Source organism: Plectropomus leopardus, chromosome 19 (genome assembly GCF_008729295.1).
Source record: "Plectropomus leopardus isolate mb chromosome 19, YSFRI_Pleo_2.0, whole genome shotgun sequence".
NCBI classification, from domain to species: Eukaryota; Metazoa; Chordata; class Actinopteri; order Perciformes; family Serranidae; genus Plectropomus; species Plectropomus leopardus.
Genome location: NC_056481.1, coordinates 2433682 through 2457717, shown reverse-complemented (window position 1 = coordinate 2457717; position 24036 = coordinate 2433682). Strand labels below are relative to the sequence as shown.

General features: G+C 39.7%; 2 protein-coding genes across 3 annotated transcripts; both read right to left on the bottom strand.

Annotated features, from left to right (window-relative positions):
* Positions 1–1314: 1314 nt before the first annotated feature.
* trim16 (tripartite motif containing 16) lies at positions 1315–10540 on the bottom strand. Of its 2 annotated transcripts, XM_042508134.1 has the most exons (7): positions 9528–10540; positions 9403–9446; positions 5849–5944; positions 5138–5371; positions 3816–3987; positions 3395–3490; positions 1315–2383 (listed from the first exon to the last, which is right to left on the bottom strand). In XM_042508134.1, exons 1-7 carry the CDS (start codon positions 10030–10032, stop codon positions 1767–1769), a joined length of 1764 nt encoding a protein of 587 aa, XP_042364068.1. In that variant the 5' UTR covers positions 10033–10540; the 3' UTR covers positions 1315–1766. The 2 variants fall into 2 exon arrangements, with proteins under 2 accessions (XP_042364068.1, XP_042364067.1); XM_042508133.1 differs by having other exon boundaries at positions 9403–10540.
* Positions 10541–13035: 2495 nt separating this feature from the next.
* Positions 13036–23244, bottom strand: fads6 (fatty acid desaturase 6). The gene is made up of 6 exons (XM_042508068.1): positions 22837–23244; positions 19741–19907; positions 18443–18623; positions 17410–17597; positions 15425–15604; positions 13036–13584 (listed from the first exon to the last, which is right to left on the bottom strand). The coding sequence occupies exons 1-6, from the start codon at positions 23162–23164 to the stop codon at positions 13435–13437; spliced, it is 1194 nt and encodes a 397-aa protein (XP_042364002.1). The 5' UTR covers positions 23165–23244; the 3' UTR covers positions 13036–13434.
* Between the last annotated feature and the right edge of the window lie 792 nt (positions 23245–24036).

Sequence of the window (24036 nt, the reverse complement as noted above, 5' to 3'; positions counted from 1 at the left end):
TACACTGCAGCCTGTTTGGCCGCTGCCTGCTGCAGAACTCTTTTAGAACAATTCCAAAATTGTTCTCATTAGTTACTTAGACACAAAAACATGTGAAAATGGGGTCCAGGTTAAAAAATAACAAAGTTCTGACTGTATTTTACTCTTTAACCTGTTTTTTGTTTCTTTATTGTGCACACATCAGGCAGCGTTAATAAACTCCACCTTGAACTTACACATTAATTACATTAAACGTGATTCTGACGTGTCTGAATCTCTCATGTGTGTTTGATTATGTCAGCGTGAATTTACGACTTTCTGATGACCGCAAAAGCCAAAATGACTCCCCAGTGTATCCACCCAGTGATGCAACCAGGACGCTCCCACTGTGAACAAATAACACACCCTTTTTGTCTCAAATGAAAATACAAATTTTTATTTGCATAAAGAAAATATAGAACACCTCTGAATTCACAGTGGGGATGAGAAGTAACAGTAGTCCCAAAAGTACACAGGAGTATAAATATGAGCCCAAATGTGCGCGACTTAAACATTCACAACTTATTATTAGTTTTACAAACAACAGGCTGCTGTAAACAGGTTCTATATGAGAAGACTTTCCATATGTGTTTCTTAAAGGGATGGTTCCACATTTTTTGAGGTGGGTCTGTGTGAGATACTTATCTATAGTGTTTTACATACGTAGATGTCAAACTTCACGCCCCCATTTTGGAGAAGCAGGCTGGAGTCTGACAAAGTAATACTGTAATACTGTCCCCATGTTGTATATAATCTTCTACTTTTTTATTTCTATTTTTTTAAATCTTTTTTTATTCTTCTTAAAAAAAAAGTTTATTAATTTTTTTATTGATCTATATTATTTTTTATTTTTAGTAGAATTTCCCTACTTATCATTTATGTATATATATATATATATATATATATATATATATATATATATTTTTTTTTTTTTTTTCTTTTTTTTTTTTTGTTTCTCATCCATGATTTTTGTCTCATCTAATTTGTTTATGTGTACTTGTTATTATTAATATGGGTAGGGTTATATTGTATTTTTTCAATTATGTCTGTGATTTATTGCACTTTGTATACTTAAACTAAAGACACTGAGCAAAAAAAAAAAAAAAAAAAAAAGTCACCAGACTTCATTGACAAAGACAGTAATTTAGCTCACTGAACACAGGAGCTGTCGGCCTCCTGCTGTTTTCATCAGTTAGTTTGTTTGTGTTTTTATGAGACTTTGGTGATCTGAATTAACCCTTTAATAAACCAAAGTCACAAAACATAACATAAATAAACGAGGCGATTGAGGCCGCAGTAGATCAGCAGCTCCTGTGTTCAGAGATGTTAAATCACTCATTTTCTTAATGGAGTCTGGCTTTGAAGAGAGCAACATAACGGCTTAATATTCTCATCAGAAATCACTGTCTGACTACAAAATACAGCTGTAAAAATATTTTAATATAGAGTACACTTACACTGACATTTTTTATTTTCTGTTTTTTTTTTTTAGGTGGGACTTGTTTTAGGTAGCAGTACATTGCTCTGCTTCAGGTTTAGACACTGCTTCTCCACACTGGGGGTTTGCCATCGACTGTCTGTAATAGTCTGACTGTGGACAGACGCTTCGTAAAACCCCTCTTCCAAAAATCGGAACCATCCAGTTTAACTTTCAGATAAAAAGTCTTTTGTTTGGAGACAAACATTTTTAAAAAACAGTAGTTGAATATTGTTAAATTGTCCCTAAACTGATCCAGTAGAAACTCTAATCATTGTTTTGCTGCCGTTTTTGAAACGACAGCTCCGTTTTGAGGCGAGGTCGGAGGCGAGGGGCTTTTGAGCCGTAAAGGCTCCCCGGGTGTCACCAAGGCAACGACGTTCTCCTTCTTGGACAACCAGAAAGCCGGGTAAATGGGCTCCAGGAACTCTGCCTGGTACTGGTGGATGAGTGTCATGGTTTCGTCGACCCCGTAGAACGCCAGCAGGCCTCTCGAGTAGTCCACGTACACCCCGATCCGAGTGAACTTCTCCACGTTCAGCGGCGTCTCCACGTCGCTGTGCCAGGCGGAGAAGGTGCGTCCGTTCCACTGGAGACACCAGGAGAAGTTGTTCCCCGTGATGCAGCTGTTGCTCTCGCTGCCCTTGCGGTCGATGCTCTTGTAGGTCAGACCGACGTGCGTGCCCTCGCCGCTGATGTCAGCCTCGAAGTAGTGGCGCCCCAGATAGAAGCTCTCTGTGGCGAGCACCTGGCGCCAGTTCTCAAACCTCTCAGGTACGTCGGGGTAAGGATGCTGCCAGGGCGTGGTGTTCGTCACCTTCCTGTTTTCCTCCGTCAGACGCAGAAACTTGTGAGCGGTGTCAGCGTCGAAACTCACCTGGGCGGCGTCTGGGAGAGGATTGTGAAAATGTTTACTCGTGTTCAAAGTGTCACAGAAGAGTCAGGAGTGTAAACAGGTCAACGACGTCACATCCTACTTATTGTTTGTTTCGTTTTTAGCCAGCGGTCACAACTTTTAACTTGTGACTCCGTACAAAGAAACAGCTGTTTGCAGTTTAAAAAAAACATAACAAATGGTTTCATTTAACCCTTTAAACCTGGAGCAACATCACTTTCCTTGTGCTGCTATCAGATGCTTTTCATATTTATTTTAACCTTTGAACTTTGAGCAAATTGGTGGGATTTCATTCAAAAGCACAGGAAGAAAGTTCATAATTTTAAGTAAAAGTGCCATTTAGCAGCACATTCAGAAGCCCCAGGCCTAAAGAGAAAATAAAGGTTAAAACATCGCCAAAACAGGCTCCTCTACGATAACAAACCAAAGAACTGCGTTTGGGTAGTTTTTAGCAACATTTTTACATTTAAAAATACCATAGACATTTTTCTGTAGAGAGAGTACTTGTACTTTTGATACTTTAAATACTGAGGTACTTAAACTTGTGGAATGGTTGAGACAAAGAATTCAAAAAGTGTAGTTAACTTTGCAAATCTGAAAAAATAAAATAAGAATAAGGTGGTAAACAAATATAAAACTGGGTATGATTATTATTCTGTATTATTTTTTTGGGTTTTGTATAGTTTCAGTAGATCTTTTTTGGTTTCCTTTATGTTTTGTTTTTTTGTTGTATAATGTAACTTAGAAATGAATGAGTTACTTATGATAACATGCTGGTAGGAGTTAAGTTTAAGCTTCAGCCTCCACCTTTTTCTGTCTATGTTTTTTTTTTCAATTTGGTTCAACACCTTTTTTGTCATTTATTCTTCATTCTGTTGATTCCTTTAAAATTAGAAATAAATAACACGTCTACAGTTTGAAAGGTCGTGTGTGTCCGAGAGGTGGCAGCACTGGAGCATTTCTTAAAGCTTTCAGGCGCATATTCAGATCTATTAAACACTTACACTTGAGGAAGTCGGCGTGCGTCTTTGGATCCGGTATTGACATGTTGTGTTTTGCTGCAACAATTTCATGAACTGTGGTTTTTATTCCCATTTTGTCTGCAACGAAAGAAAAAGCAGTCTCAGATCACACAGCACGGATTCATTTGCATAAAATGTGTCCAACAGTTTGCACAACAGCGTGTCCCAGGGAAACGAGTATGTGCCGTCTTTCAGCTTCTGCTGGTGACACACAAACAGGTGAGTCACGACGCTCTCGGGTGTTTGTAAGCGTGTTTATGATGTTCACCTGAGCTGTGAGGCCGTGACACAGTGAGCATACCTCACATGTGTGAACACGTTCAGGCCAATATCTGTGCATCTGGGATTCAGTGCTGACGTGTGATTTTTACCCAGCAGTCATTTATTCAGATGGTTTTCTTACCATTTTTGCACGTCTCTTTAACTTTCTCTATGTAGGAGGACACGAGCATGGCGCACAGCTCCTGCGTGGAGTCCACGATCACACGGCTGAAGGAATTCAGACGGTCCGTGAGGCCGATGTAGATCCCCGGCAGAGAGACATCGGCGGCTTCTTTCTTCCACTCCGAGTACTCCTGCAGGACAAACACACACATTTTAGGACTGAGACAGATCTTTGCAGCCTTTAAGTGGGACTTTGTCCTCCAGAGACAAACTATCACTCCATATCTGTGAGCCTGTTTACGTTGAGTTGGTTTGAGACTTATTTGACCAAATGCCTTTGGCGGTGTAATCACAGATATCTAATAATGACTACCTGATCCCAACATGCTTACTGATGTCAACATACTCAGTCCAATGAGAATTGCTCGCCTGGCGCATGGACACATTCTTAGACACTGGGCCCCTGGAGACAGATACGGGGGGCCGCCACCTCGATCACATGCCAGCAAGACTTTGTGGTCGTTTTGCGTCTTTCTGTAGTCATCATGTGTTTCCTAGGTGTTGTTTTGTGTCTCTATGACGCCATTCTGAATCCCTTTGTGCTTGTTTTGTCTCTTCCAGGTAATTCTGTCTCTTCAATGGTCATTTTGTGTCTCCATGTGGTCATTTTTTGTCTCCACGTGTTTTTTTGTGTCTCTTTGAGATGACTTTGTGTCAGGGGATTTTGTGTCTTTTATAGTCATGTTGTGTCTCTGTAGCTGCTATGTGCCTTTTCTTGGTTGTTTTGTGTCTTTTTGTAGTCATTTGCCCGTTTTAGGTAATTTTATGTCTTTTCTTGGTTGTTTTGTGTCCCCTCGTGGTTGTTTTGTGTCTTTTTGTGGTCATTTGCCTCTTTTAGGTAATTTTATGTCTTTTCTTGGTTGTCATTTGCTTTGCAGTCATTTCGTGTCTCCTTGTGGAAATCTTTTTGTTCTGCTGACATTGATTATCTCCAGCTGATCTGAAACAATCGCTCACATGAGCGGTGTGCATGCGAGCAGGCAGCTAGCAGGAGTGTGGACATAAAAACTGTGTACGCTGCCCTTTGACCTTCCGGAGTAATTGACGAGGGCAGTGACGAAATCTGAAGTGATCAGCTGGAGACAGATGATAGACACAGGTGTAAACACTAATGTGTCACCAGAATACACCGTGGGGAGAAAAAAAAACATTGGAAAAGTGGAATTTTTAGAAAAGAGTGGGGTGCCAAAGAAGGGCGCTGAATGTGCTCGGTCCGGCACTGGAAACACATGTTAAAACCGGGTGTAAACCGGCTCTCTGAGATGACCTCGTCGGTTTTACCTGTAAAAAATCCACATCATTTTTGTTCTTGGAGAGCTTCTCGATCTGCCCCTGCGTCTTCTTCAGCTCCGTGCACCTCTGCTCCAGGTGAACCCGGATGCCCTCGGCCTGCTTCAGCGCCTGCTTCTCCTCGCCCTCCAGGATCTCCGTCACCTCCCGCCTCGCCCTCTCCACCACCGCCTGCAGCTTGTCGAACTGGCTCTCGATCACAGCTCGTACCTCAGTCACAGAGTGCTGCGAAACAGTCACATTTTATCATAAAGCACAATATCACCGATTTGACTCAATGTGCTTTGATTTCTGTGATTCACATAAATTAAAATCCCTAAATAAAAACGTTAAAGTACTTTTAGTTTCGGATCATTTTGTGTGGGCGGAGGATTTTTTACATTCCCACAGAGGCAGCGATGCGTATCCAAAGCTCCGACAGGTAACAGGTCGGGGATGCTTCGGGTCACATGATTACGTGACATAACAGCAGGTTCAGTGAGGAAACGCTCCGTTGCCTCAATACCACCTGAAAAAACATCGTCCCGCCCCTCAGGCTAACCTGTCAGGTTTGGGTGGCTCAGAGGCCGCGGGGGCTGACAGGCCGGAGGCTCCTTGAGTCATAAATAGCTGCTGCCAGCTGTTATCTTATTAAACATTGTGACATCCATGTGACGCAGCCAAAGTGAGCTCATCTGGGATTAGCGATATCGCTGCATTTACCTCAATGGAGACGGTGTTGACCTGGAGTTTGTTGATGGCGTTCTCTGCCGCCGTCACCGTCTTCACCATCTCCGTCTGCTTCTCCCTCAGCTCGCTCTGTGAACATACAATTCAGAAACCACAACCGTGATGTCACGCTGAAACATGCCCGATCTGAGCCGTAAATATATTCAGCAGATGTAAACATTTAGGCTGTTTCTGCAGGAAAACAGCGCTGTTTCCTCTCCTCTCTGCTGGAGAGACAAACATCCTCTTCTTCACTCTGATGTTTAGAGTTTGTCAAAGCGAGGACTTGTCTGAATTCCTCGGGCAGGTTGAGGCGTCTCCGGTGTGGAGGCTAGTCCTCATGAAATTCTTTTCTATGAAGTTTAGACCCTGAGGGGAGAACTACAAATCCTCTGCTTCAGCCTGCGATGGAGCATCAAATCCTCATCAACCTGACGTCTGTAAAATTATTACACACACACCCCACAGCCGAAATATGTTGTCTGAGGAATTTCATCAGTGGAGGGGGAACAAGACGGAGACGCCGTCTTTCTTACAACAGAAGTGTCACTTATTTATGTTTTTCATGCTACACAAAGCAGCTGTAGTGGTGAAAAACTCAGACATGAACATGTAAATACAGGCAAACATCAAGATCAATCTCTATGCAGATGATCTTTCAATTTCTATAACAAATTCCCAAAATTCTTTTCCCAATTCTGCTGAATCTGTCCAAATGTCGCTACAGCAGAAATAGTCCTCCTGCTTTGCTTGGAGGCCAGTCACAGCAGCCCCATACATGTTTCTACGACTACGTTTGGGATTTTGGGATGTTAATAAATTTTAGGATATTTTTAGGATTTGAGGATGTTTCTAGGATTTTCATACATTTCTAAGATTTCAGGATGTTTCTTGGGTTTTAGGATATTTCTGAGATTTTAGGACATCTCTAGGAATTTAGGGCATTTAGGACATTTTTAGGATGTTTAGCTTTTTTAGGATTTTTTAGCATGTTTCAAAGATTTTAGAACGTTTCTATGATTTAAGGACATTTCTTGGATTTCAGGCTGTTAATTGATTTTAGGACATTTCTAGGATTTTAGGTTTCTTAGAGTTTTTTTAAAGCTTTTTTTTTTTTTTTTTGCATTTTCACCTTTATTTTCCCAGCGTTTTGTTTTCATTTATTTGATGAAAATGCACAAATTAAATTCATCTGTACTCACCACATCTCAGCCTTTCATACCCTCAGGTGATGAAAAACAAACAAAAACAAAAATCGATTATCGATATCGACCACGAGAAGCTGGAGAACTGTGGCAAGGACATAACTGTATAACATACACATCAAACACATCTGTGGTTTGCAGAAACGTAAATTGCACATCTTTCCTGGCTTTTTTGGTTTCCTGAGAGCAGATTAATGTCCCTGAAAGCAAACAGAAGTTCGTTATGTAATGACTTCTATAAAAAAAGAGGATTTCTAGTGAATAAACGAGGAAGGTGAGCTCCGAACAGGAAGTCATTTCTCTCCATTGTCCTCATGTTTTTATGTCTGTCCTGTGGAAACAAATCTCTTTAAAGGGATGTGAACGAGAGCTGAAAAATGTCACTTTATTTCCTCTTTAGCTGAATCTATTTACACATAAACTTCAGCATTTCCCTCCTTGTTTTCTGTCCAAACACAAGTAGAGATTTCCTTTTTTTTTAATGCGGCCGTGAACTTGAGGTGGCGTTTGTGGTATGTTCACCTACAAATAGTTTCACCGACACCGCGAGCCTCTCAGCACTGTTTGCTTTGCAGCTCTAATGAAGCAGTTTGAGGTTTTGCAACAACACACTCTGCAAATAACAGGTGGAGGCTAAAAGCTGCTGCAGGAGAGTCGAACCTGAGGGGTCACAAACTGTCAGAAAGAGACAAATGAGACTTTATCTGGAGCTTTTTCTGCACCGGGGGGGATGAAAAGATCTAAGTATTGAGTTTCATGACTGTTGGAAACCCAAAATATCTTGTTAGCCACGCCCTGAGACCGTGATTTGATGACCTTTATAGCAGATATTAAGTCTGAATTACTCTACTAATTAAATAAAGTGATCTGAGCTGCTTTGTAAGATGTGTGAGAACAACTGTGATGCATTTTGAAGACACAGTTCATCCCCCCTAAATATATCTCTGCTCCGACATCAGAGAGCGGCACTCTGGGTGCATTTTAAGGATTATTTCGGAACTTCTGAGATTGATAGCTCTTATGTCGGCATTGTTTTCATCTTATTATTCTGAATTATTTAAGCACTCATGAGGCGGCTCAAACTGTTACGGACACCACCCTTACCACGGATGGAAAAATCAATAGCAAAAGATAACACTGAGATGTCAGATAACAAAACCACACAGGAGAGTGGGTGTAATGTGAGCCTGCAGTTTCTGCGTACTGCTGCAACAACTACAGTTTATAGTAATTAATGTCTAATTATTAAAAAAAGATATATTTTTTATTGAACAACCTGAATCACTTTTCTGTGTATGGAGGACCAAATATGCCAAAATAAAAAATATATTGTGGTAACGGTCCAATGGTCCTTTGTTTTAGCAAAACTTATTAATAATTTTATTTATATATTTTTTTTATTTCTCAACTATTAACACTATTGTTATCATATATATATATATATATATATATATATATGTGTGTGTGTGTGTGTGTGTATATATATATATATATATATATATATATATATATATTTTTTTTTTGACAACGATATATATATATTTTAAATTAAATTGTACTTATCAATGCATTTTTATTTATCTATTATTTGTTCGCTAAATGCTTTTACTTATGCTTTTTACTTTTTGGTTATCTAGGAAAGGGTGGAACGACTGTGTAATGTTTATTGAAAAACATATGTTTAAATTCTGAATAAATAAATAAATGACTCAATAAATAAGTAAATAATTGAAATAATAGTGAAATAAAAGAAATAAATGTCAAGTATAATAAAAGTGTGATAGTCAATGGCTGTTAAGAAACACATGAACAAAAACCCCTTCACTGACATACAGTCAGTAAAAACCAGAAAATGAGATATATGTAATGAGATAAGAATGAATTGAATAATTGGATAATTGAATATAAAAATAAATTATTTGTCAAATAACAATAATGTTAATGTTTATTCATTTTCAAAATAAACCTGCATATTTATTGGATAATTGATTTTTATTTCTAATTTTTTTATTATTTTACATTTTCCCCCCCAATTTTCTTTCATTTTTTCTGATTTCTCAGCTTTTTTTCTTGAAGTACTGTATACGCTGACCTTTCAGAGCCTCTAAATATCCATCAGAGGACGAATCTTGATTAAAAAAAAAAAGGACATTTTGGTTTTTGACCACATTAAGTTACAGTCTGTGACGAGGATTTTTTTTTAAAAAAAATCAATTAATAAACTCAGTAATTAAAGGGATAGTTGTGCGGTAGACCAAATTTATAAATAAGAACTTGTAGTTTTCAGCTGTTTGATTTAAAATAAAATAAGAGAACATGACCGAAGCAGGTGTGAACACTGACCTCTATCTGACTGCGAGCCTCCGTCACCGGCACCGTGTTGTGGCCCCTGTGCTCCTCCGCCACACAGTCCTGACAGACGCAGCAGGCGTCAGCGCAGCAGAACAGCTCCAGGGGCCAATTGTGGCTCTCGCAGGTCCGCCTCTCGATGTCCCGGAGCGGCTCCACCAGCCGGTGGTTGTGGAACTTTGGGTTCTCCAGGTGAGGCCGCAGGTGTGGCTCGCAGTACGACACCATGCAGGTGAGGCAGGACTTGAGGGCCCTGCAGGGGCTCTCGATGCACGAGTCGCACACCACATCGTCGGGCCCGAGAGGTTCCTCCTTCACCTCCTCTGCTTTGACCTCTCCGTCTGCCTCCTCCTCCTCGGGCTTCTTGGGGACCTCGGACTCCTTCAGGTCCTCTTGGATCTTGATCTCCTCTGCCGCCTTTGGGTCCGGACTCTGCTCCTCTTTGCTCCTGATGACAGACTCAGCCTCTCCGTTCTGTTTGGGAGCAGGATCAGGACACTTGGGATATCCTTTGGTTTTGTCCCCCAGACAGGGGCCACAGGCTGCTGGTCTGTCTTGGCTCAGAGCACCTGAGCAGCCGCCGCACAGCTGTCTGACGGGAGCTGCTTCCTCTGTGTCTGCCATGTCTTCAGCGTCTCTCTGTGGTCTGAGACGAACTGGCTGAGCCGCTTCTGTCAGCCGGCAGTTCCTGGATCACTCTGAGGAGCCGGGAGGCCACACCTAGAGGATGTGAACAGTCAGGGCCCTCAGTTTCAGTGTAAAAGCTCTCCGCCCCCTCGCACAATCACTGCCCTCCCCTTCCCTGGAGCAGCCAGCAACCGCAGGGTGGAGCCGCACCGCAGACCAGGAGCACAGAGGTGTAGGGTTGCATTCCCCCCACATGCACCGGGACCGAAGCCTGAGCGCTCACAGTGTTTTATCTCTGACGCGCTCACTGCTGCTCCGCTGTGATGAATCTGCCCTGATAAAAAAGTGAGGAAATCATGCTGCCTTCTCTCTGTCTCTTCCTCTCCTGCATCATGTGAGCGTTTCTGCTGCTCAAAGTTCAAGTGGAAAATCCAAGATGAAAAGTAAATAATGAGAGCAGATGCTGCCACCAAGCGACCACAGACAGAGGAATAATGAAAAGAGAGAAGAACGAGTGGAAAGAGTGAACTCACCCACAGAGGAACATTTAGAGCAGCTGTGACGTGAAACGTGATTACTTACATGTGTGTTCAGCCAATCACAGATGTGGATTTTACCTCTGCCAATAGTTTTTTTAAGAAATATTTTTAACATCTTTTTACAAAGAGATACAAAATAACTGTAAAGACACACACAATGACCACAAATAAACACAAAAGGCTACAAAAACACACAATAAAACCAACAAACACACCCACAAAATGACAACAAAGAGACACAAAATGACTACAAAGAGACAAAAGCTGACCAAAATGTTACACAAAATGACTACAGAGACACGAAATATTCACAGAGGGACACAAAATGGCTACAAAGACACATAGAAAGACCACAGAGACAAATACTGACCATAAAGAGACACAAAATTAATACAAAGAGACACAAAATGACTGCAAAGAGACACAAAATAACCACAAAAATGGGCAAAAACATCAAGATACACAGAATAACCACAAAGAGACATACCTGCAAAGATGAAATGACCATTTAAACAATGAGTCTGCAGAAAACTATATTGAGTTTGTCTGCTGCCCTCTGTTGGAAAAGATCAACACTAACGGCCTTTTTCAGATCACAAACAAAATCTGATAAAAAGCTTTTACTCTAAAGTTTGTGAGAAAGTCCATATTGTCAATTACAGTTCAATATGTTTCAATTTAATCACAAATATCTTAATTTTCTGTGTATGAATAAACATTTTTAACGAGGAATGCAACTTAAACTTCACACAGGCGTTTGTGTCAATAAAGGCAATAAAACAGTGTTTAATTTATGAAAATTCTGGTTTAAATTTATTATCAGAGAAACAAAAACACTGAGACGCCTCCATGTGTTCATGTGCTGTAACTACAGTGCAGTCAAAGAGCTGAGGACCCCCAAAATTTAACAGGAAAGTTAACTTTGCAGGTTTTGTTTGTTCAGTATTTAAAACACATTTCTATGCTATTTGTACGTTAGAGGTTTTCTGTTGTAGTATTATGTATTATTGTATTCTGTGTGTTTTGCAATGTCTGGTTTTTTTTGTATGTTTTTTACCACGTTGTCAAAATACTCTGTAACTATGAAAAATCCTGCATTGAAATGTTGCTCAGGTAAAAGATATCAGTACAATCAAGAAAATGTGTTAAAGTATTAAAAGTACTCAGTGCAGAACATTTCAAATAAATTTAAAAAATCTAAATAATTAAAATAATTAAAAGAAAAAGCAGCAAGTCTTCATATTTGTGACGCTAAAACCATAATAACAGTTTTTGCATAAAATAATTCTAAAAAATAATCAGAATAAATGCCTATTAATTTTTGAATAAATCAGCTAATAGTTTCAGCTGCATTTTTGTTTTTTCATTTGTTTTTGTACACAACTCTTAATTTGTAAAGTAACTAAAGTTATGAAATACTTATAGTGAAGTACTAAGTGGTATTGTGTCTGTGCGTATGAAGCTCGGCGATAAGCTGAAAAACAAACAGCTCCCTAAAAAAATGTAAAACTGTAGCTCCGTAAATGTCCGAACTGAAGGTTAAATATTACGTTACTGATCCTGATGAACACAAAAAGCAGATCCTAAAGCAGAATATTTGACTCAGTTCGATTTTAGCTGTGTAAAATGATACTTACTGTACATGAAAAGTGCATTATTTAGTTCCTGTATTATATTTCTGTTTTTAATAAACTACAACTTTTACATTAATGAAGTTATTTCTTTGCTGTTACAATAAACTAAGTGCCCTGTTGGAGATCCTGTCTCGTTAAAAATGACCCTCTGATCTCTGATGCTGCGGTTAAATCAGAGTTAGAGGCGGCGACTGGAAACCAACAAAGAAACAGACTCCAGATCAGTCACACAGCGGCGGACATTAACCCTTTAAAACCTGAGCGCACCCACCTACCCACAAACTGTGAGAAATTAATAGATTAAATTTTCTAGGGAAAAAAGGAAAAAACATTGGGAAAAAACATATTTATGATTATCATAATTTAATATTTTCAATGATGTTGCATTATTATTATACACACTTTTTTCACTTATTTTTCTTTTTTTGTTTGTTTTATTAATGTTCACTTAATTTTCTTGTACTTTTTTTTTTTTTTTACTAATTTCTTGCTAATTTCTTCTTTGCTTGCTCATTGCCTTTCTTCCCATGTTTTTGCAAGAAATCTGGGTATTTGGCTCAGGTTTCAAGGGGTTAAACTTTTGTGCAATTTAAAGACAAACATGGAGAAAAAAGCAATAAGCAACTTGGTAAAAAATAATCCAAAAATTGAAGAAAGTAGATTTAGAAAATGATTTTTTAAAAAGCTTTTTAGTGAAAAAAATAAAAAAGCTAAGGGGAAACCTATATTTACAATTATAATAATTGCATCTTTAAAATGATGTTGCAGAATTATTAGAATATTTTCAAGCCTTGTTTGTTTATTTTTCTATCTCTTTTTTATTTGGCCTATTCTTGTTTAAAAACGATAATTTTCAGGTATTTTTCTTGTACTTTTTTTCTAATTTCTTGCTAATTTTGTTTTTTTTTTTTTTCTTTTGTCTTCCCATGTTTTTGAAATCAGTTTGCTCAGGTTTCAAAGAGTTAAATCATGTGAGCTTTTGGTCGAGTGCTTAAATTTGTGCTAATTATCAAACTCCCCCCTAAAAGTGCACAACATTCATTCAGTACATAGAATAATTTCATGTAATTATTAATTCAGCCTCGAACATTAAACCACATAAATCTTTAAAACGTTATTGATTAAGATCCGTCGTGTGTTCGGGACAGATCAAACCTGGAACGTGTCACTTTAAACACCGAAGCTCGTGTTTCGGAGCAGCAGTCTTACGTCTCTGCGGTTTTTCGTCACTGCACTCCCACCAGCTCTGTGATGGGCGGAGCAAACACCATCAGCTCCTGGTATCTGTGGAAGAAGACGCGCAGGCGGGACAGGTAGCTGTCCTCCTGGTACGGGAGCTTCTTCTCTGTCAGATATTTGGACACGACGGGCTTCACCTGGAGAGACACATGAAGGACAGACACGGGGTCAGTTTACACGTTTAAACGGTATCTACAGAAAATGGACGTCCAAGGCTACAAGTACACAGAAATACACAGAAATACACAGAAATACACACACAACATGATTCAGCTGCAGGTGAAAATCACAAAAAGCTTCACCTTAAACAGAGAATTTGGGGTTATTATAATGTGGCTCTCTGTATATGTGTTTATATGTGCATTCACATCCTCTTTTATTCTATTTTGTGCATACGTGCTGAGTGTGAAGCACACTGAGCTTACATCGTATGAAATGTGCTTTAAATATATAATAATATATTATTTTACATTTAAACCTGTTAAATCTGACTTTTAATTTGGAGTAATGCTACAGCCTTATTTTATTTTATTTTTTAAATTTTATCTCTTTTTTTTTTTTTACATCACTCTGATAATTATTTTATTTCATGGACTTTTTTTTTATAATTTAATATATTGTTCGTGTTTTTTAAATAATATTTTTAAGCACTTTGCCAAGTCTTGTTTGCTTGTTTGTTTGTTTAGATGCTTTTCCTTTTTTATTTTGTCTTTCTGCTTCTTTGTTTATTTTTAGCTTTTAAACATTTATTTTACATTACTCTGCCCCGTGATAATTATTTTTATTTTACAGACTTTTATTTAGTGATATTTTAACATTTTACTGTCTTATTGTTGTAATTTATTTTAATTTATTTTTTAAAATAAAATTGTATTTAATGTTTTTTTTGTCTGTGTTGTTTCGGTTTTGCCATGTGGAGCACTTTGAGCTAAATACCTAAATACATACATTTAAAAATCTGATTTGAGAGGGTTTTAATATATTTTAAACTCCAGATATTTGGTGTTGCTCTCCAGTAATACTGACAGACTCATGCAAGTTTTTATTCAAGAATTCGACGTCTGGAGTCTGAGAGACCTAAAACGTCCTGCAGAGCCTCAGCAGACGTTATATAATATTATATTTCACAGGGTGAGTAAAATTCCTCATGACGAGAAAACTGACGTTCATGTGTGAAATTGGCCGAGTGCCCCTTTAAGAACCGGGCGTGTGTGTGTGTGTGTGTGTGTGTGTGCGTGCGTGTGTGTGTGTGTCAATCAGTGCTGATCTGAGATATTTGCTTTAAATGTGCTCGTCACATTAACTGTGATATATTGGTGTAATTATCAGAGACTAATAGTTAATCAAATCAAAAAGAAGTCTGCTGTATTTCTAACCAGCAGGTTTTTTGGTTTTTGTGAAGGTTTTCTTTTACAAATAAAACCTTCACACACTCTAAAAAAAAATCAGCTGTTTTTACAAAAACAAAACAAACAAACTGGCAGCTGTGGTCGCAAGAATAAATCTGTAAAAACACAGTAACATTTTACAAACTGTTAAAGTGATGTAATTAACTTTCAGGGTCCATTAGAAAGACAAACTAAAGTAATAACTGAAAATATACACATTTGTATTTTTCTTTTAATGTCAAACAGCTGTTAAAAGCAGATAAAATAACTTTTTTTCTGTCAATGTCCTAATCTTTATGCAAAAAACCTTTTTTATTTGTTATTATTTATTATATTCATTTATTATATGTAATTAATTTTTTTGCGTGAACATCAATAGTAAAGTTCAAGTTTTAAGGATTTTTTTTCAAACCACTAAAATGTCTTAAAATCCATTTAGAATCCACTTGCAGCCTAAATATTCATCTGTAAACCATAACATGAATATGCAACTGTAAAATGGTTTCTTTCTGAAAATACTTTTTGTGTTCAATAGTTGGCTTTGAAAACGACGCTGATAATGAGTAACGACGTGTGTTTTGAAGCTCACCTTGAGACACATGTTATCAGACAGGAAGGGGAAGAGGTGGTGCTCCACGTGACAGTTGATAAGGGAGTGTCCAAACAGCCAGTCCAGCAGCGGGTTACGGGGCAGGTTCAGGACTCCGTGGGTCATCTGGTAGATCCTCTTTGGACGGCGGGTCGGAGAGAACATGTGGAGGCCGATGTGCTGCAGATCACACACAGGCACAGACGAGATTAGTTAAAGGAAGACTTCACGCACAAAGTGATCATTTGTATATCAGTTACTCATCCCGTGCTACACTGAATTTGTGAAGAACAATTCGTTTTTCTGTCCACGGTCACGAAGAATCCAAAAACAGAGAAAATTCTTAATGAATTGAAGTCAAAGGGGTCCATGTTTAACCCTTACAGAGTGTCTGTCACATTCTACGCACTTATCATTCTTCATTTTTTTATCATTTTGGCTGTGTTGATGTGTATTTGTGCTCCCCTGTTTTGTAGTTTTCCCGGATCTTGGCTGTGCCTGATTGTGGTGATTAGCTGTGATCCTTCCTTTGGTCGCGCTTGTGCTGTGGCTGCACTGATGCTGAACCTCGGGCTCAGTCTGAATCGTGGTCTTGGTTGTGCTGTTGCTGTGGTCCTGCTCGACGCGACCTTTTACTGCCATTATCATCTCCCTCACTCGCTCGATCTCTTTCACTTTCATTTATGTCATTACTGTAATTTAATTGTTATTTATCTTTTGTACGTCTGTCCGTCCTGGAAGAGGGATCTCTCCTCTGTTGCTCCTCCTGAAGTTTCTACCATTTTTTTCCCTGTTAAACATTTTTTTGGGGAGGTTTTCCTCAGTCAATGTGAGGGTCTAAGGACAGAGGGATGTCTGCTGTAAAGCCCTCTGAGGCAAACTGTAATTTGTGATAATGGGCTTTATAAATAAAATTGACTTGATACGGTATACATTTTGGCCAGATTGAGTATTGAAGACCAATCGAAGCAGCAGTAGATCAGCAGGTTGTGTGTTCAGAGAGGTAAAATTACTGTTTTTGTCAGTGCTGTCTGGCTTTGAAGAGATCATAGACAAATTTTACTTTTAAGTTTTGCTTTTGTTAAACGTGGACCCCTATGACCTCAATTCATCAAGAATTTTCTCAGTTTTTGGATTCTTCGTTCGCCGTGGAGGCATGTGAGAAGAACAAAGCTTTCTTCATTAACTCAATGTAACACGGGGTGAGTAATTGATATACAAATGATCATTTTGTGCATGAAGTCTTCCTTTAATATTTTAGCTCACAGTGGATTAGTTGTGCTTCTGTTTGAATTTCCACAAATGAACAGAGACACAGTGAACTCGGGGTCACGGGGTTGAGGATCCAGCTCAATCAAACTGGATTTCAGTTCCTCGAATTCAGTATTTGTTTTGCATAAATGGACGAAAACATGAAAACTGCTGGCAAAAACACAAAATGAAGAATAAAGAAGACGTATACTGCGTGTTTTCTATAAAGTGTCATTATGTAAAACTAGTTTTCTTGTTCATAAAAAGAGTTTTAGTAAAGATGTTTAGTTAATCCTCAGCTTGAAGAACGCAGAGTTCAGAGGACAACAGATAGGACACCGTCCAAAAACAGCAGCAGGACGGACGGGAGGACAGGTTCTCAGTGCGATCCCCCACAGAGAACAAACACGTCTCCCCGTTAGTCCGACGTCACATCGAGAACCTGTGTTTTCTAATCCACCTTCACACACTTTGATCAGAACAATGCACAATGAGAGACTCCGTCTGGGAAAATCATGCATGACTTGTTCCTTTTTATCCCCTCAGATCAGCGACGGTCTGATCCGCCTCGACACAATGCTGCTTTGAGTCTGTGAACAAGAGGCGCTCTCATGATCATTTGGCCGCGAGTCTTTACCAAAATGTGTCAGAGGGGAGCTCGGCGTGACGCGGCTGCAGACTCTTTGAGAACTGAACATGTAGAGTACGGTCGGCCCGCCGCAGGTATTTCTCACCTGGAAGATGTTGACATGGATGTACGGCACGGAGAACATTCCTCTGCACACGAGCATGCAGAGCAGAGCGCTGAGAGGGGACAGGAAGCCGGAGACGTGGATCAGCAGCCAGTACTGTGAGTACAGGCCCAGCGTTACCATCAGGACCGTCCTGACCACCAGAGACAGCGAGTGTCCTCTGAGATGAGCTGAAACCAGAGAATCACACGCATGAGCATAAAGTCACGCCTCGGTGAGAGAGGCGAGCTAACACGGTAACATGAACAGGATCAGACGCTTAGAGATCTATCTCAGCTTTATGCTGACAGTCACATTTAATGTCGAAGAATTTCAGTCAACTCATAAAGCAGGGATACTCAACTTACGGCCTGCGGATCAAATCTGGCATCCTATGGGGGGCCAGATTTGGCCCGCAGGCCCCGCAGGGCCCAACCATTTTATAATTCACAATAAAAATAAAATGATTCACACTGGAAACTGTTTTTGAAGTAATAGTAACCATAAAGTGCACAAAACAATATCAAAATAGAGCCTGTTTATCAAAAAAGTGCCAGTGGAGGATCCCCCAAACCCCCCAACAGAGGTCCTAGATAAGACCCTTATGTCCTAGAAATGTCCGAGATGCCCTAAAATCCTACAAACTTACTGAAATCCAAGAAATGTCCAAAAAAAAGCTAGGAATGTGTTAAAATCCATGAAATGACCTAAATCTTAGAAACATCCTTAAATCTTAGAAACACACTTAAGTCCTAGAAATGTCTTAAAATCTTAGAAATGCACTAAAATCCTAGAAATCTCCTGAAATCCTAGAAAAGTGCTAAAACCCTAAAAATGACCTAAAAGCCTAGAAACTTCCTATAATCCCACATACATCCTGAAATGCTACAAATGTCCTATATCCTGGAAAGATGTGTGGGGCTGCTGTGGCCCCTGGCCTGCTGTCATGTTGTAAATGTGGCCCCTGAGCAAAGCGAGTTGAGTATCCCTGTCATAAGTGCTCCGTGTTGTCCTCTGGTCCTCTGGCGCCTCTTACCGAGTGCAACGAGTGGCGTGATGATGGGCACGGCCAGAGGAGCTATGAACAGGTAGACAGTGCGAGGCAGGAAGGGGACCTTCCACACGCTGGAGTCCCCCAGTCCAATGACATTAGTATGAGCGTGATGCATCTTAATGTGGCCGTGAACGCCGGCCTGCGCCGAGAATGAGCCACAGATCTGAGTGATGAAGGACAGACGGCGTCACGAACAAACAAACAAACAGTCACTGATGCAGCACACAAAACAAACAACGAAAATCATCAATCATATTTCTGTTCAAAATGACTTCAGCCCAGCTTTATCATTTTTTTCTGTTTACGTTGATTAGCAGCCAGCAACAATCTGAGGGCAAAGAACGACAGACGTCACGATAACGGTTTGTTTTCCTCAAGCAGAGCAGCTGGACGCTCCGTAAACATCCGAAACGACAGGTTCAACAGTTCACTGGATTGATCGTTGTTGCTCTGAACTTCATAAACTCAGCTTCAATATCCTGATTTACAGCGTTAAACACGTCGCTCACTGCTGTAAATATTAGTCTTTCTGCAGACACTAAATGATCGTGTTACTTTATCTTGTCTGCATTTACACACACAGACACAGACACAGACACACACACACACACACACACACAGACACACACACACACACACACACACACACACACACACACACACACACACACACACACTCAGCTGCACAACTGAACAGCTTCACTCAAACAGCTGGGAGTTAAAGGAACAGTTTGATGTTTTTTGGAGCTTATTTGATTTCTTTTTATTTTGTTTAGTATAATAACAAATAATAACAACCAAAACAACAGCGAGTCACATTCAGCTGCTTCTCATCCAAATGTTCCCACTAACAATTTTAAAGATTTTTTTTCAGATCCATTTCCCCCTTTTTTTTCTCTTTTTTTTGGGATTTTTTTTTTATGGTTACTTGGGTCATTTCTTCTTTTGTTACTCTTTATCTTCTTCACATGTTTTTGAAAATAAGAAATAAATAAAAAAAGCCAATTTGCTCACGTTTCAAAGGCCTAAATACATAACAAACGTCGACGCCTGTCCCAAATAAAAGCTTTTTGAGGTCAATGATTTAAGCCTGTGCTATTGACTGAAGCTTTACAGTAACTGATAAACAAATCATTTTGGGGAGTTGAAGTATTTCTTTAAGGAGAGTACTTCATCAGCAGTATTTTGAAGCTCCCTGTCACACGCAGAGCTACATGTGAGAATAATCTTCGCCTCAGGAGTTTTAATGACAGTCTTCACTTTATCAATCAACATCTCACCTCGATGAAGAAGACGGCCCAGAACTTCCCCCAGGCCTGCGACTCGCTCAGCGACCCGTGGCTCGCCAGATGGGTCCCTTTGACGGTGATGACTGCATGAGCCACGCCCATCAGCAGCATGCCCGCCGAAAACCACAGGAGCCGAGAGGAGCCCAGCAGCAGGAAGGCTGCGACACACAGCACAGAGGATTTAAATGAAATACATGAATGCATTAATAAAAGGTGTTTGTATCCGACATCTGAGAGTCGCTCCTCCGCAGCAGCGGTGTGACTTTCAGCTCTGACATGCAGGACGATCAGGTGAAAGACTGAAACTCGATCCTGCTGCAGGTGACTGTGCAGCTCGCTGTCTGACATCATGTCATCGCACAGGAAGTTCCCTCCACAATGACACGTTTACTTTTTTTATTCACGTGTCTGTCGTTTACACAAATCAGCATTTTCAGTCCAATCTCCAGAAAAAATGTGGCACTGTATGTTTTCCTCCACAGCAACACTGCAGTTTACTGCGTTAAACATTAGGCTATGGTTAGGAAAAGATCATGTTTTGGCTTAAAATTTTCAAGTTTGGGGCCACAATCCCTGCTGGAAATGCAGCAATGTCTAGGTAAAAAACGTGCCACTACCTCCACTAAAAAACAGCTACAGGGTTAAAAAAAAAAACACTGTTTGGTGCCTAAAAAGCTGCTGGAAAAACACTGATGAGTCACGACAAAACATCCATGTTTGGTGCCTAAAAAGCAGCTGGAAACTCACAGACAAGTTGCTACAAAGCAGGGACAGGTTTCTATAAACATTCATGTCTGATGAATTCCTACAAAACACATCCAGGTTTCTACAAAAACACATCTATTGCCTGACAAACAGCTTGAATATCACAGACGAGTCGCTACAAAACAGTGATGGGTTGCCACGAAACATCCATGTTTGTTGGCTAAAAAAGCTGCTGGAAAAACAATAATGAATTTCTACAAAAAGCATGTGTGAGCAAAAAAGCAGCCTGAAACTAACAGGCCAGTTGCTACAGAGCAGCGACAGGTTGCTACAAAACATTCATGTTTGGCGCCTAAAAAGCAGCTTGAAACTCGCTGATGAGTTGCTACAAAACAGTGATGGGTCGCCACAGAGCACCCGTGTTTGGTGCCTTAACACTGCTGGAAAAATGCTGATGGATCGCTACAAAAAGCACATCTGTTGCCTAAAAAAACAGCTTGAAAATCACTGATGGGTTGTTAAAAAACAGTGACCTGTTGCTACTAAACACCCATGTTTGGATCCTAAAAAGCTGCTGGAAACACACCGACAGGTCACTACAAAACAGTCACATTTCTGCCTAAAAATTTGCTTAAAAAACACAGATGGGTTGTGACAAAACACAGATGTTTGAGGCTTAAAAGCTGCTGGGAACAGCTCTAAAATACAACTGGTTTTGTTGTTTGTTGGTCTCGAACGCTGGTCTGATGCTTGGCAGGTGTTTTGCAATCCACCATCCCCGCCTCCTGATGACAAATCCAGGTCACATTCGAAGCCACTTCACATTGATATAAATAAAATTGTATAAAATGTGCAAATGCAAGTGTATTTTTAGAGGCAAGCAATGCTTGTATTGCATTTTCTGCATTTAAATTCTTATTATTTTCTTAATTACACTCTTTATCATACAATCCAATATTTACAAACTTTAAAATATTTATACAAACGTCCAGTCAGCAAACTCAGTTTGATGATAAAATGACTTCACTCTGATCACTTCAATAATTAATGAAATGCAGCGTGGACGTTGCTCTGTGGCAGCAGACTTTTTGTCCGTAACGCAGCAACAGAAGCAGCTGTGAAGTCCGTCTGGCTGCTCCTGCGGACGAGTTTTAGGTGACACATTTCTTCCTAACCCAATAAAACGCAGCTAATATTCTGCACCTCCGGTTTCAAAGCAGACTATTTAGAGGTGATAAGTCCCGAGCTGTGATAAACAATGACAGATGCTCCTGAGACGCTCTGAGACTCAAGTGAGTATTTATTTACTCGTACACTAAAGTCAAGGATGTACTGTTTGGATTAATGTGAGGGAAAGTCATAAATTATAAAATGTGCAGTAATCTGTTAACTGCACGTCTACATTTCGAGCTTGAAGCAGGTGTCCCGTGTCCTGCTGAGAGCTGTCACTTCTAATGATCGAGTGACACAATAGACACGCGTCCTAATGAGGTCAACGGTCGACCACCAGTGACCCAGATAGAGGGGAACCACGGGGGACCGCGAGTGTGTAAACCAGCGACAACAGTGTGGGACTGACGAAGAAGAGCCCAGTTTGTATTTCAACCCTCTGAAACCTCAGCAAACTGGTTGACTTTCCTTGAGTGGAAGAGAAAAAAACGAATGCCTTAAGAAGAAAACATTGCAACACATTTGTAAAAAGTGCAAAAAAATAATCTGAAAATTAGCAAATTAGCACAAAAACAGTTAACAAGTTTTTAAATCTGTGAACCCTGAGAAAAAAAAAGTTTCATTTTTTCCCAGAAACAGTTAAAAAAAGGCAATGAGCAATTTGGCAAGAAAGCAAACTGCAAGATTTTTTTTTTTACTGATTTTGAAAAGCATCATATTTTTTATAAGCTTAGGTCATATCAAAATTAAATATTTAAAATTATCTTTAGATAATTATTATAATGTTTAAGAACTATTTTCAGGTAATTTCCTTGGCTTCTTTGTGCGTGTGTGTGTTATTTCTTTTTTTTTTTTTTTCACTTTCCCAAGTTTTTGTTTGTAAGTTTGTTTTTGGCTTTTTTCAGGTAATTTTCTATCGCTCTTTTTTTAAAAACTAATTTTTGGCTTATATCTGGGTCATTTCTTGCACAATATTTTTTACAGAATTATTCTAAATTTTAAGCACTTTATTTCAGGCAATTTCCTTGCTTTTTGTTGTTGTCTCTTTTCTTGTAATTTTTTTTTTTTTTTTTTTACGATTTTTTTGCTAATTTCTGGGTTATTTTTTCCTCTTAAATTGCTCATTGCTTTTTGCTTTTTTTTTTTTTTTTTTTTTTAAGAAGTCAAGCCCTTCAGCGCAGGCGTCAAAGGGTTACGCCGCTGCAGACTCACCGGGAGGCAGACAGAGAAACGCTGCCGTCAGGATGCTGCAGTCGATCCCCCTCCTCTCCCACCAGCTGCTCTCCTTCACCATCTTCTGCACCAGCCTCGTCAGCTCCATCATCAGGGACTCCTTCTCCTCCTCCTCGCCTCCTCCCGCCTTCAGCCTCCGCACCGACATCTCCTCCGTGCTTCGGTCTCCTCCTCTCTGCATGTCGGCTCCTGTGATGAGCGGAGCGGCCTCAGCTCGCGGTGTGTGTGTCCTCCTGCACGCGGACCCCGAGCACCGAGTCCACGGGTCAAAGTTAGCATTGCGAAAGTCCTTACTGGCGCGAGGCATTGTCAGAGAGGCCCAGCCCCCTTCCTGCTGCTTCAAGAGCCTCGTGCACCCTCCTCATCTCCCCGTTTCCTCCTCGTTTCTGTCAGCTGACTCCTGATGCGGTGGGAATTTATTATCCCACGACCCAAAGACGTGAAGGGCGCCCTGTGATGTGATGGAAATCCTCAAAATCCTCGCTGCAGCTGCTCGGCTCTCTGCTGTCTCATACATGTCATGTGCACGCGGCTCCCCCTCGCGCTCCTTTGTGTCACCCCCCCCCCCCCGTAACCTTGGCACTTGTCCTGGAAAGGAGAGCGGGAAAGGAGAGGATTAACCCGCTCCTGTCCTCACTGTGCAGAGCAGCAATGTAACTGAGTACATTTACACAAGTAGATTTTTTAGTGCAAACTTGTACTTAACTCGAGTATTTTCATTTAATGCCAATTTATGCTTTGACTCAACTACATATTAGGCTACACATATATTACATAATATGTATAATTATTGTAAAAAAGTACAATATTTATATCATAAATATTGTACTTTTTACTTTACAAACACTTAACTGAACACTAGTTAGTTTAGTTGCATAAAAAACAAAGTTCATAAAGTATGACTTTCTGTAATAAATCAAATTCCCAAACAGTTTTATACAGATACAGCCACAGCATTTAGATGATTAATCAGTCAACTGACAGAAATGTAATTGCCAACTTTGAATGAATATTTTTTTCTATTTCTTTATAATTTAAAATTTTTCTTCTTTTTTTACAATAATTTTGAGAGTTTTTATTTAATTTTTTCTTGTAATTTTGATTTGGGCTGTTTTTAGTTATTTTTTTAAAGGAGTGTTTTCCCTTTTCAATCGTTTTAAAAAAATACATCATTTAGTC

Bases quoted from the DNA above. Each gene is read 5' to 3' on its own strand.
- trim16 (XM_042508133.1), bottom strand. From the start codon at position 10,032: ATGGCAGACACAGAGGAAGCAGCTCCCGTCAGACAGCTGTGCGGCGGC. The intron at 5,372-5,848 runs GTAAATGCAGCG...ACTGTTTCGCAG, and splicing joins TCAACACCGTCTCCATTGAG to CACTCTGTGACTGAGGTACG. The intron at 3,491-3,815 runs GTAAGAAAACCA...CTTTCGTTGCAG, and splicing joins TAAAGAGACGTGCAAAAATG to ACAAAATGGGAATAAAAACC.
- fads6 (XM_042508068.1), bottom strand. From the start codon at position 23,164: ATGCCTCGCGCCAGTAAGGACTTTCGCAATGCTAACTTTGACCCGTGG. The intron at 17,598-18,442 runs GTAAGAGGCGCC...CTCTGGTTTCAG, and splicing joins CACGCCACTCGTTGCACTCG to CTCATCTCAGAGGACACTCG. The intron at 15,605-17,409 runs GTGAGAAATACC...TGTGATCTGCAG, and splicing joins TCCATGTCAACATCTTCCAG to CACATCGGCCTCCACATGTT.